The 14,325-nt window shown below is 38.8% G+C and overlaps 1 protein-coding gene across 4 annotated transcripts in view; it reads right to left on the bottom strand.

Moving 5' to 3' along the window:
- Window positions 1-14,325, bottom strand: part of CDH12 (cadherin 12) — a 321,664-nt gene that overhangs the window by 45,876 nt on the left and 261,463 nt on the right. For all 4 annotated transcript variants that reach the window (XM_080377768.1, XM_080377769.1, XM_080377767.1 and 1 more), the window contains one exon: window positions 10,266-10,519. In XM_080377768.1, coding sequence (XP_080233894.1) covers window positions 10,266-10,519 — 254 coding nt within the window. The remainder of the gene's footprint in view (window positions 1-10,265; window positions 10,520-14,325) is intronic.

Here is a 14,325-nt window from a genome sequence, read left to right as displayed (position 1 = left end):
CTATACTGCACATCAGATAGGGGATGCCTTGAAGAAGGACAGATGGAATTGCTGTATTTTGGGAGAAAGAGCAACCACTTCTAGTCAGAATGTCCCATGTGTATCATTTTCATGCCTTTCTTATAACACAGGATCTTTCACAGGAAAAAATAACACAGTTTGAGTCTTCTGCATACAGCATGACTGGGTTCACAGTCCTTCATACATGGCTGCATTCCGTATTTCTAATCAGGAGATTGAATCAGGTTAGTGATTTTAACAGTCTGTAGCTTACCTGATCTGGGATGAGAGACACTAGTGCAAACAAATTATACTTTGCTCCTTTAGTGAAAATCAACCATCATGTAGAATTAGCTGACAAGGAAGCAGTGGCTGGAGACAGCCAGACTGCAGCAATGGGTCAGAGTCAAGCGAGGGAAGTTGTTCAACACGAGGGAAGCTGTTAAACTTTTCATAAGCTTTATAAATCTTACATAAGAACTTTAGTAGAACACACTAAGCAATATAGAAAATAAAATGTGCTGCAGTTCAGTTATCAGCCCTTCCAAACTGCCAGTTCTGCCTGTCTACAAATTCCTGTCCTTCCTCCCCCCTCTCCCTTTAAAGGTTTTGTTCATTTGCGTATCACACCCTCCAGTCAGCTCCACTGTCTGATCTGCCTTTCTCATTACCGGCTGGCTATCTTATCAAAAGCCATTGTCATTTCGAAAATGCATTGTTTTTATTCAATTTTAACACCATTTTTCCTGCTTCATTGAGCAGGCATAACGGCAAGACAGTCAGGCAGAAGGAAAGCTTTGTCCTGTGGTTTAATGAAGTCTCAGTTGTTTGGACTGTGAGCAGCAGCAGAAGACGCGTTGGGCTTAACACCCTCACTCCAGGCATAGCAGCCAATATTGCTGCGATGGGAAAGCAGCACAGCACTTTCTCTAACAGCACCACAAATGACAGGCCCTGAATACCATTTCACCCTGATTTTGAAAGGTGCATATTTGCCCTCTGCAGTGCTGCCCAGGGCCTGTCCCTTCCACCTTCACCCTGCCCACAGCGTCAGGGATCCACCACCCGCCTTCCCCAAGGCACCCAGTCCCTGCAGGGCATGTTGACATTCAGTGAAGAGCAGAGCAGGGCTCCTGCTTTGCTGGTTTTAGGTGGGCAAAGGGTGTGCTGGGCTGGGCATCTGGACGTGCATCAGTACCTCTATCCACGGGCAGAGAGAGTACAGAAAGAGAGGGAGCAAAGGAGTCTGAGCGGGCCTCCCCAACCCTCAAGAAAGCTGAGAGAAGGAAAACAAATGTGATGACTTTGTCAGAAATTCAGCCTCAATATATATACGCTGAAACTTTATTTTGTACTTGGGCACATGGGATCTAAACCCCACAGCGTAAGGTGGAGATGCTTCCTGGGCCTCTGTTTCCAGGCCTGGCCTGAAATGCTTCATCTCCTGACAAAGTGCTAAGGCAGTAAGCAGCATAGCTGCCATAGAACAGAGCAGGCCTAGTGGCATAAATTCAACAGGAATAATCTTTGATAGCTTTACTTTTGCATCATGTAAATATTAGCTCTGTTCTACATCTTTTGGATACTAAAATCTGAACAAATCTCTCATATTTTTCCCAGAAAAAAGCTGACGTAAAAAGCTCACGCTGAGACAATCAAAGAAAAAGCAAACAACAGCAATCATGCTGACCCTAAAGCAAACTGCATCACCCAGCAGAGAATTTATTGCTTCCTTAGATCGTCAGCTGGGACTCACTTGACTTGTCAGCTGGATCTGCAAGAAGAAACACTCAGTGAAGTCGGGAACCGGAGGCTGCATTGTTGCTTTGAAGCTGGTTTGGTGAAGCTCTCATAAAGCAAGAGATTTTTCAGGACAGCTCTGACAGTGCAGGAGCTGTTGCATTTTCCTTTTTTGTTTCTCCTCTCCAATCCTCTGCATGTATAAAGGAACCCAGAATCTGCAGAGATCAATATAAGGATGGGGTCACCTTTTCAAAGGTTTTACAGATTTCATGAGGGCCCCAGGCAAAAGCTGCTGTTGAAGCACTTCATTGCTCCCCCTTGCATGCTAATGGTCTGACCTGAGCCAAGTCAGGTCCCATCATTTGCCTCTAAAATTGGTTCTTCTCTCCTCCTAGCTGAGCCAGAATTTCTGCGCTGTGTTTCCTCCACACTGTTTTCAGATTTACTGCCTAAAATAATCTGTTATTATAAATCTGTAGATACTATTTACATGAATGCTGACATCAGATTTTTAAACTATTTTCTTTTGTGTTTGCCCATACTGAACCTCAGCTTTATATTTAGATTATCTTTGCTCCTTTTCACATCCAGCCATCTTAGATGATTCTAGATTGCCAGTCTCTCTGTTTCAGCTTAGAAAAGATGGAAGTGGCAGAATCACAGAAGACTGAGGTTGGAAGGGAACTTTGGAGGTCATCTGGTCCAACCCCCCTGCTCAGGCAGGGTCACCTATAGCCAGTTGCCCAGGACCATGTCTAGGTGTGGGTTTTTTTAATATCTCTGTGGAAGGATGCTCCAGCACCTTCCTGGACAACCTGTGCCAGGGTTCAGTCACCCACACAGTTAACGAAGAATTTCCTGATGTTCAGAAGGAACCTCCTGTGTTTCAGTTTGTACCCACTGCCTGTGGTCCTGACACTGGGCACCACTGAAAACAGCCTGGCTCTGTCCTCTTTGCACCCTCTCTTCAGGTATTTATATGCATTGTTAAGACTTCCCTAAACCTTCCCTTCTCCAGACTGAACAGTACCAGCTCTCTCAGCCTTTCCTTATAGAAGGGATACTCCAGTCCCTTCACCATCTTCATTGCCCTTTGCTGGACTCTCTCCAGTATGTCCACATCTCTCTTGTACTGGGAAGCCCAGAACTGGACACAGCAAAAATACAAGTATCTGAGATCTGTCTGCATCTACAGTCAGGATGTAACTGAAACTGATGAACACATAGATGCCAAAAAAGTGTGTAACTCTCAAAACCCCTGTTGTTTAAACTTAATTAAAAAGCCTGAAAGCCAAAAAAACCCCCAAAAAACCCAACCAAAAAAAAAAGCAACGACCCCCCCCAAAAAAACTACAAAAACCCCACCCACAACACCCACCCCCCAAAAAAAAAAATCCCAACAAATAGATAAGAAACTACATGCCATCATTATTTAAACATAATAATAAACTTTAGCATTTTAGGACAGGAAAGTAAAGCCAATGTTTACAAGCAGACCTAAAGGAGAAATTTAGATTGAAAGGACTTGGTATCTGACTAGGTTGCCATAGTTAAAATACTTATTCTTTAGAAAGGGATGTAAGATCTTTAATTAAAAATGTTGAGAAACTTAATTTTATGCTAGGAAGATGGTTTCAGGTTTGCCTTTGTGTACCACTGTGCAGAATAACCAACTAACATCCTTCCCTGTAGCATGTAAGTTTTTCTTAGATAGTTTAAGTCCTAAGCCTTCATAATTCTCTTGGTGTCAAGCCCTGAGAGGTTCACAGATTGTGGTGATATGGCTACAGCCATTAAACCTCTGTTTTAATCTCACAATTGCTTTCTAGAGCGCTTGAGAAATCCGTTGCTGGAGAACTTTGGAATAAGAGCCCTTGATCAAAAATCAGGAAGACTATTATTTGAGCTAAAGTAAAATTACAGTGTGTGCCTCTGGGATGTGAACTGGCTTTGTAAAATCATATCACCAGGTGGTACAAGTGCTCTGAAGTAAACCAGACCTATTATGGTCATATTGTTCCTTTCCCCTCACTCTGGCTGCTTAGCTATTCTCAATTAATTTAAAAGCTTTTCTGCCTTGGAGCTGAATGCATGCTTCTTGATTTTCAGCATCCACTTCTCTCACAAAGAGGTCATTCACTGAAAGCTGTGGTCCATGAACTTTTGAATCTATACATACTTCTAGTTCTAAACTGACTGACATTTTATAGGTTAATATGATTGCATGTGCCAACTGAAGATCACTTGCTATTTTTCACAAGCTTCAGTAAATTGATGAATTACCAACTGTAAATAAATTTTACTGACCTCTCTCAGTTTTAAAATTTGGGTTTAGCTTCTTTTGACTTGCTGGACTTGGGAAATAATATTTCATGCTGCAAGCACTTCCAGGACATGATCTAGAAAATATGCATGTCAAATGAATCCTAGCAATCTTTTATTTGGGAAAGCCTGACTTTCCTCTAGTGCAGGCTTTCTGACTTGTGCCAGAAAGTACTCACCTTTGCTCCATGTTCCTGCAAGTCCTGTGAAAATCCACACAGATCGAAAGTCAGTCTGCATGTGCTCCAAAATGACAAAGAAAGATTTTTCAGCTCAAGCCTCTTGCTGTTTTCAATGAACAGGCTTCAGCATCACAGAGAACTAAGTAACAGTACATTTACCTTCCCCACCAAAGAATTCTGTGTGCTCCCTTCGGCCTTAAGTCCGTAGATTTAAAAGTAATGTTAAAACAAATCTTACTTTTTTTTGTAGTGGCTACTTCTAGTAGCTTCAAGCTGATCACTGGAACTGAGGTACCACAGTCCTTGATTTAATACAACTGAGTCACTTGTCAACTGAGCTGTGATAACTCTCTGCTTGTGTGCACCTAATCCATTGCAAATGTGAAATAAAACATGTTAATTTAAAGTACCATGAAGGGGATTACCATAATAATTTGTTACACACACCTTGCTTCAAGGTAAAGGTAGAGCAAACAGATAGAGTCAGTTGCTGTTGAATAGAAGGAATTCATTAAAATGTAAGAAAACAGTTCCTTTTGAAAGACAGTTTATACACAGAAAAGGAACATTTTTCTGCCTTGTGTTTGAAGAGAAGTCACCTTTCTGTTCACTCATTTAAAACCACCCAGCTGCTGAGGAGGAAGCCAGCTCATTCAAATCTAGAGAATGGCAGAGCAGTAAATGGGATCATATTGGGGGGAACTTAAGAGGAAGACAACAAAGGCATGGAGGATGCGATTGCCTGAGGTCATGACGACGAAGTCTAGGAGCCAGGGAAGAAAACAGAGACAGAGTCAGAAAGTCAGGGAGAAATAGAAGGAGGAAGTAGGAATTGGTTGCCCTACTATCATTTCCAGTGTTGCTGGAAGGTAGGTATATGGGGTGGTTGTTGTCTATATGGTAGCTGAGTGCTCACTGAGCCAAATGAGACTGGAAATTAGGGAGGCTGGTGGCGAAAGAGCAGATGTGTCAGCCAAATATATCCATTGAGATTCAGAGAAAATGTTGGGATAGAAACCCAGTTTCTAAAGTTCTAGAAAGAAGATCAAAGTAACTGGAATAAAGAGAAAAAAAAAACATCAGACCACTGAGATCAAAAAAGATGTCTGTCATCAGCAGAAGAAAGGAAGGCAGCAGAACAGGTCACCAATGAAGCTAATGCGATGTGGTTCAGGAAGAAAAAAGCAGAAGCCAGCTGTGGGAGAAGGAAAGATGGACTGTGAAATAGGAGACTGGTATTAAGACTGCCAGAGTACAGGACATAATAAGAAAACAGTGGGCTAATAGGAGGACCTTAAAAAAAAAAAATAGTAAGGGATCTCCAGCAGGAACTGAGAGGTAGTGGTGCAGGGATTTGGACTGGCTGGTGGATAAATTAGAACTTGGAGGAGGTCTTAAAAGTGGTTGAGGAGACTGGGACTTCAGTAAAAGGCAAGGGATGGAGTGGAGGTAAAATTGTAACAAGAAAGAGACGGGAGGTAACAGAGCAAGTGTGCAAAACTTACTAGAGCATCTAAAAACCAAGCAAAAAGCATGAGTCCCACCATCTTTTATCTGTGCAAAACCAACTGGCAAAGCATCTTGTTCCCCTCCAGTGTGATACCATACACAGAAAAATAGTTATCACTTAGTCTGTTATTAAATGAAGAGGCCTGGGGTGCTAAAACTAGATGTCCTAGTCTTTCTATGTATGTATGTAACTATCAGATATATTTTGATGTCACAGGATGGGACTTTCCTTTTTGAAGAAGCAGCAAATTCAAAAAGTGGATGCAAAAAAATAGAAGAATTATGGGACTGGAAGGTCAAGCACTTTCCTGTTACATATGTCATTTTAATTCATCTTGTCTGTGGTTGTACATTAAGATAAACTGTTTAAGGATTCAGGAAGAAACCTACTATTTGTATTTTCTTGATCTTTACATGACAAAGTATTGCACTGGGAAAACAGAACCTATCTGTGAAAGTTTTCGGTTCACTGTGAACTAGTTCAGAAAATAAATAAGGCTTTTTCTTTGGAAGAACATGCAGGGAATACAATTTTGTCCCCAAGATACTGAGGGCAGGATTGACCTGTGACTAGTACACATGACTTTTTTCTTTCTTTAGTATCACAGTTTCATGACTCTGGACTTGGACAGGAAAATGGACAGTCCCCATAGCTTTCCTGCTTTGAGTCGTTCTTGTGGTTCATAAAGAAAAACTCCTGAATCAAGCAGAGAAGACCTGAAGGGCAGTGTTGTGGCACAGAATACAAAACTCATTGTAACTGGAGTCGTATCTGAGATTCACATCAGGGACAATAATCCTTTCACGCTTTATGCCAGAAGATCATCTCCAAGGGAATCTGACAGCTTCAAAGGTGTCAGTGCAAAGTTGTTGAACTTCACTCACACTGTTAGATAAAGCTGTTCTAGAAAATATTGCAGATTACTCAGTCTTGCTATCCATTTGCACTGTCTTGTTATTTGGACAACTCTGTCTATACATTTATGCTGTATGGACATATATAAATGCAATTTTTAGGAAGTCCTAAACTTCCTTTTACCAGAAGTACAAGGATCTTTACTAAAAACTTTACATATTTATAAATTACGTATGTTGTAATACATTACAATACAGGTGCTTTTCTTTTTTTTTTCTTTCCCTTTTTTTTTTTTTTTCTTTTTCTCCCAGACAGAAAGTAAGCATCGTAAACTAGAGGAGTTTGAGAAGAATATGAGACCATTGTTTTCAGAAGTGCTTTGGGATTTTTAACGGCCATGAAGTACATAGGACTTCATATTGACATTTCTGCTGAGCATTTCTTGCAGCACTATGGATAAAATGGGAATAGACAACATAGCTCTCCTGAGACACATGAACTCCAGATTTAACACAGGTTGAAAATTAGGTTCACTGGGGTAATGTTCCAAAACAGCTTCAAAGCCATTCACCCTTGCTGGTGTTGAATACTTGCAGCCCCTTTTCTCCTTGTGCTTAATTTCCAGTTTCTTACTGAATGTGTGCTCTGTACACTTTAATTTCAACATCTCTAACAAATATCCCACAAAATGAACCTTTTAAATTTCCTGACTTGTCCAAAAACTTGATTCCAGTAACAAAAGAGAAAAATAATATAAACCACATCATATTCAGTGGCTTCTGGTAAATTATTTTTCTTTTTCTAACAGCTGAATCCAGTCTTCATTCTTAGCTGTTACCTCCCCCTTCCTGATGTGTCTAGCATAACAGAGCTAAAGCTTTTGTCTGATAGCATGGATTTAGTTGCTGTAACTAGTGCTGCTTCCTTTCATGTGCGCTGTTCTAGCATGTTTTGTTCTCCAGCATTTTGCCTTCTGTTACGTGCAGTCCAGATTTTTTCTAAATCTCTATTGTTTGGCAGCTTGTTGATTTGGTTGCTGTTGTAATGAACATTTTAATGGCCAAACTGTTCTAGAAAAACATTGCAGAGAAAATCAATTAATTGGTAGAGAAACTGCCACCCAGAAAATTGTATGGACTGTTGTTTCAAAGAACATTACTTGCTTTTCTATGTTTGATTAGAAGGCATATTTACTTAAAAGATGCTCCAACACCTTTTTTGAAATATGATGAAGTTGATGGAGCCATTCTTTATATCTATGAGTCAATCTGGATTTTAAACAGCTGAAAGACCGTAATTGGTTAAGACACATTAAGAAGTTTTAATCACATGCTTTGTAACTAGTTTATGGTTTTCAAACTTCTGGTCAGGTACTTTTTTTTCTTGTAAAACTTATGGAATATTTAACACTAGTATATCAGCAACTATCAATTGCATATAATTTCTTTTTCTGATTGGACTGGTCAGCATTTGGATACAGGTAGGTTCTTCCAGAGCATAACAGCATCATCTGATAGATACATTAGTAAGAAACTTATAATGAAATTGAAAAAGATGGAGATCAAGCTGAATACAGAGAATCAAATATATCCTCAAGTAAATGAGAGCCAATAAAGATAGTTCGAGACTAAAAAATGAAAATTGATTGAAATAAGTGATCTTACAAAGCTGGAAGAAAGCTGCATGAAGAGGTTTCCAGCTTAATCTTCTCAGCATGTCAGCTGGGTTACTGGAATACATCCCTCTCCTTAAAGCAAAGTATTTCCCTCCAAAGTCCATCAAATTCACTGTGTAACTTACTTCTGTGTAAGAATGGGTCCCTCGGAGAAAATGATAATACTGGAAGTATTCATGTTTTTCCCTGGACATGAACCAGCTGAATCAGTTAATAAAAAGTGACCCTGGGAGCATGTCCATAGTTTGTCAGTGTAAGGGGTCATCAAGTAGAGCATTGAGACTAAAATGTAAGGGTTTTTTAATAATATTTCTGATTATTATTTTTTTTTTTATTCCTGATATTTTAACTGTAGAGGGGCATTTGGACACCCACGTAGTGATTTCAAGGTTAACAAAGGTAGACATAGTCACTTTAAAACAGCTTAGGATTCAATATTACAGTGAGCAGTGTATGGAGAAACCATCGTGAGACTATTTTTTGTGTGTAGTTTCAAATATAAGATCAGTTAACCAAAGCCCTTGAGTCTCCTAGGAGGGTTTGTGAAGTAAAAGACTCTCACTGAGGAGTGGTTATCTATTCAAATGACTCTGCTGTCATATCATTATGACATATGAAAATATGATTAAAGGCTTGCTGTCCAGTTGCAAGAAACTATGGTTTCCAACATAATATTGACTTCAGTGGATTATTTTCATAGGCTACTACCAGGTAAAAAGGTTCCTACTTCATTCTTTGTTAGTATATATTTCAATCCTTTATCAGGGAAGGAATGTGTCTCACAGATTCATGAGCAAATACATTTCTGTATTAAAAAACAATGAGGAATGTATTATTTTTTTAAAAAACAGTGAAACAAAAACATTAGTAATAGTTGTAAGCAATAATTAACAGTGATTCGACAAAGCAGGAGCTAAACAGTCACTGTTACATGTTAAATTTTTGCACATGATTACAATGCATAATCTACCATGTTTATTGTACATTTTGAGAATGAATGTACTAAGTCAAAATACATATAATTAATAAACATGGATTAAAAAGACCAAATTAAATTTGGAGTCAAATATGCATGAGTGTGTATGCACTTGGTAAACACTAGTGGCATTTTCCTGTTCTGTCATAGTCCCATTTGATAAATATTAATATTTCAAGATTGATGACTTCCATTATGTCTGCAATATTGCTCATGAAAGTCTGGGAATAAAAATATTTCCTGAAGTCAGTTAGGTCCAGCCTGAATTGGTATTGGAAGTATGTGTAATGACTGTCAATGTCTTAGACAATGTCTGCACAGGAGCTTCCTTATTGGTACATCAGTCTCGTTTACTTTATAGTTTCTAATGTGACTGGAAATACATCCACAAAATCAATATACTACATTTGTATAACAGCTCCCTTCTCCCTTTTATTTCAGGAAAATAAGCTATACCAGTAAATGAGAGGTTTTGCTGGCAGGGGTTTACTTGTGCTGAAGTCTGCTGAACAGAGCCATGTTGGTCAGCAATCATGTCCCCACAGCCTTCGCCGAGACAGATGTAGAATTATTTATCAAAGCATTTGTTCTTTGCCAGATGTAGAATGTAAGTGGATCTTGCGAAAGGGGCAGTGCTCACTGTCACCCATTGAGGTATAACACAGACACAGCATGTACAATCCCATTTTCATTACTATACTTCAGAGCGGCTTTTGTGGAAGCACCAGACACCAGGCAAAACAATGTATTTACTTCCTTAGTCTGAGCACACCATCTCTGAAGTCATGTCAGTAACTTATGTGATCTGTATGATAAGCAGCTCTCAGCACTTCTCGTATTTTTTCCAGATCACCCACCCAAACTATCATCTCTTTTCTATATGTTACAGTGACAGACTTGGATCATTTTAAATCTTTTTACTAAGCTCTTTGCCACCAAGTCTCGCTGTCAGCAGCCCTTTGGGTTGTCTGAGAATTACTGAAGGAAGAAAAGCTTTCTTACCTAACCGAGCTGCTGCCAGCATCGAGGTCTTGCGCCGTCACTGCACCTATAATGGTCCCCACAGGCGTATCCTCATACACCTCCATTGTGTACATAGGCTTGCTGAAAACTGGAGGTTCATCCATGTCCAACACATTTATCTTCACTGTAGCAGTATCTTTGAATGGACCCACCGAGTGAAATCGATGGTCAAGATGGAGATTGGAAGCCTCAACTTTAAAGGTGTATGCCTTTTTTGTTTCAAAGTCTAATGGCTGTGGAAAGAACAAAAGAAAAACATCAGATTTGACTAAAAATTAAACATTGCAAAATCACTTTGGTAGGATTAATCTGCCATAGCTTAAAGATGCCTTCAGTATAAACTTCAGCTCCCGAGCTAATTGCCTAAGCTTGTTTTGCAGTTCTTCTCATGCCAAGGTGGTTTCTGAAATAGGCCAGATAAATCATACCCAGGAAACGACTGTTTCTCCACATCAAAAAAAATCAGGATGACTGGCATGGATGTAAACAGTTACAATGTAGGTGTCTGAAGTTAAATGAGTGAAATTCATGTCTTGCAAATGAGCTCTGTGCAGGTTAGCCAGAGATTTGCATTCACAACTCCCATGCACAGGCAATCAGCTGTCTTTAGCTGATCCAGTTCTTTAAATAGAAGATTTCGTTTGGCAGAGAAACCTTTCAGAGGACCATGAAAATGATGGAAATGAGCCCAAATGAAAAGTCTGATATATACCAATGGGTCAAACCAAACTTTAGGTATGGCTTGGAATGTGATTTAAAACTTCTTCTGAGCAAAGTTTTTCCTGTAAAATGTCTCAGCAGTGAGCTGCTATTCATGCCACATATTTGACCCACATGTACTCTAAAAAATGTGGGCTTTGACTCTGCCTTATGATCCTAGATGTAATCCATAAAGTCTTGAAGGCAGCATAGCAGCTCTGGGCGTTTGATGGAAATGCATTGCGCAATCAGATTGTTTTGGGGTGGGTGTCTGTCAATGTACATAAGTTTAGTGCCTTTGGTTTTAAAAAAGCGATCATCTCAGAAACCTTAATGCAGTCTTACTTAGTTGAAAAGACACAGAAGCTTTATTTTCAGTTAAAGGGTTTAGCTGCACTGGCTTTCATGTTGTTTTTAACGTTACTGACAAAGGCTTTTCCTGCTGCCTGGGTAACACTGCCACCTAGTGGTTTCTGCCTATAATTGCCAGGTTGGAAATAAACTAGCGGAAAGGATATGCTATATGGAAAAGGGCAGGATCACAAGTGTATGAGCAAGAATATGCCAATGTCTGTCATTTTTTTCCCAGCTGTCATTACCGCAGTGTTTCCAGTCATTTGTCACAGCCGGGATAGATCTAAATTCTGGCATTTTCTGCCCTTATGAAGTAGCTCCATTAAAATCAATCAAGTTGCCTTGACTTACATTAGCTGAACAGCTAGCATAATAATTTTAAATCCTTATGAAAGACATCATAATTTTAATAGACTAGATGGTCAGTCTTTTCTGAGCTGGGGATTTAAAATTAGCCATCCAAGTTTATATGCCACAGAAATAATCAGGCTTGAAAGCCAAGTACTACTAACTGATCCACTACCACCTGCAACCGTCCTCCCACAGACAAAATTTCCAGTGGAAGCCAGTATGAGTTGCACCTTTATAACTGGACCGACAGAAAAGCATAAACAAAGACTAAAAAGAAACAAACAAAATTAAGTGTGGAAGATCTTGTGCCCCAGAGTTAAAACCCTAAGCTGTTGCCTTCACTACAAATGGACATGCTGCTTCATTGTCCAAATTGTCACCAGTGTCTTTTCAGTTTCTATACTAGTCATGTTCACTGTTACACGTTGCCAAAAAAAATCCTCCCCAAAACAAACAACTCCCCTGTCAAATGCTTCTCCAGCTAATTACATAAATTGTTAACATGTTTAAAAAAATATTAAGGGGAGAAAACCTAGAGTTTAAAGAACCAGTCTGGAGTGGAAGAAGTCTAAGTATGAGCGGTTAAGCTAGAGATACATGATTAAGACAGAGAAAGTAAGAAATCTAAGCTTTCAATTAAGTAGACATTCTAACTGATGCCTTGTGTGTATCTTTGATACCCCCCAAAAAAGGGTATTAAAACTGTTCAGACTAGCTCCTGTGATGTATGAGAATATTTACAGATAGATGTACTAATGGTAAGAGCCATAATTCCTGCAGTCCTCGCAGGCTGTCTTTCACTGAGTTACTCTTCAAGGCAGGAGTACCAGATCACAGTCCTTGGCCAGTGCCAAGTCACAACTTTCATAATGTAAGGAGAACAGAGTGCTTGTTCGAGGACGGACAGAAAGGAATAAGGTTCCAAGCAATTCTGTGTACTGGTGTGCTCAGGCTGGCATATTTACTGAACAGCAACCCACTAGACAGATAAAGTGACTGCATTATTTCTATCCCCTCAGCCTTATGGGGCAGCACTGATATATTTTCGGAAAGACGGTTGCCCCAAGAAAAGAAAATGTTTTGCCTCTGTAATATCAGAGCAACTCATTCTCTCTTTCTGTCCTTCTATGGGTCTGATGATAAACACAGTTAGAGGTTAAACAATACATGGCCAATGCAAAGCTCAGTTGGCACTCAGAACAAGAAGAGAGAGGCTGAAAGTGCTGAGCCATCGTCAGAGAAAGAAATCAGTGACAGAATTCCACAAAAGACCAGAATTTAAACTTTTAATATAAGTGAGGCTAAACTGCAACTGAAATGTCTGTGGAAAGATGGGAAATGTTGCAAATGGTAAACTGAAGATTTATTTTTTTTAAAAAAAAAGATTTTATACAACATATATAATGCAGCAAAAGAGTATGGCTTTAATGTATTGTGTTTATGGGAAGTCCATGCTACAATCTCCTGATCAGTTCTGGTCTTCCCAGTTTTGAAGAGTTGAGACATATAGATAGCTATTGACAGTCTCAAATTTTGGCATTTGTCTGATATGTCCAGTCTATCTGAAAACAGAAGAATTGAATGTCTGTCTAGTCCTGAAGCAAAACCTTTTGAGTTTTAAAGATGTTAAAATAGCATTTCTTTGGGTTTTGTATCTTGGTGTTGGTTTTGGGGGTTTTTTTGTGGTTGTTTTTTGTTTTGTTTTGTTTTTTTGTTTGTTTGGGTTTGTTTGGTTGTTTTTTTTTTGGTTGTTTTTTTTTTTTTTTTTTTTTTGTAGTAGATCCCACTAAAGTCTGTGAAGAAAATGAGTAGGCTACACAATATTTTAGCTGCCTTTTCTTCTTTTTTTTTTTTTTTTTTTTTTTTTTTTTAAACACAGATTTTGCTGTTACATAGTAACTGTCTGACAGTGCTCAGTACTATTTTCACCTAAAACCTGGAATGCTGCTAAAGGGTACAAACATAGCAGAATGCTGGAATCTCATAGAAAAAAAACCTATGACATTATTGAAACATCTTTCAACTAACCAGATTTTAATGGAATGGTTTCATAGAAGTATTGTTTTATAAATAACCAACAGGAATATTGATTCTTTCTATTAAAAAAATATATTCAGAAAGCTAAGTTTGAGTAAGGCTTTTATTTTACAAAAGTTATGAGTTTTTTCCAATGTAAACAGCAATTTTGGTAATACTAAGTCAATGTCCTATTAACTGTGAAATATTCAACAATTAGAGGAATATTTCTAATTTATATTCTAAGTACCAGTGACAGAATAGATGCATTTGGCCCCCCTATCAGTTCTTACCCGCCTTTTCCTATGTTACAGTTACAAGCTGCTCTATATAGTCACATAGTAAAGCACTATCAGCATATACACAACTGTGTGCAGCCAAGGCATTCTACAAATCCCAAAATCAAATAACACATACTGACAAATCACTTTATCTTGCAACTCTGGAAGTACCATGAATAGATTTAGTATGACTAGGAAATCACATAAACAGCACTGTGTTAGAAATAAATACATTCTGAAATATTGGTTTCCCGTCTTCAAGGTAGACTTTAAGAAATGCTACTATACAGATGTATCTGTCTAAAATTACATATTAAATAGATAGATGGAAATATGGG

This window comes from Falco punctatus (genome assembly GCF_963210335.1).
Source record: "Falco punctatus genome assembly, chromosome: 3".
In the NCBI taxonomy this organism is placed as follows: domain Eukaryota; kingdom Metazoa; phylum Chordata; class Aves; order Falconiformes; family Falconidae; genus Falco; species Falco punctatus.
Note: the sequence above shows the minus strand (reverse complement) of the source record. Positions and strands in the feature narration are given on the sequence as shown.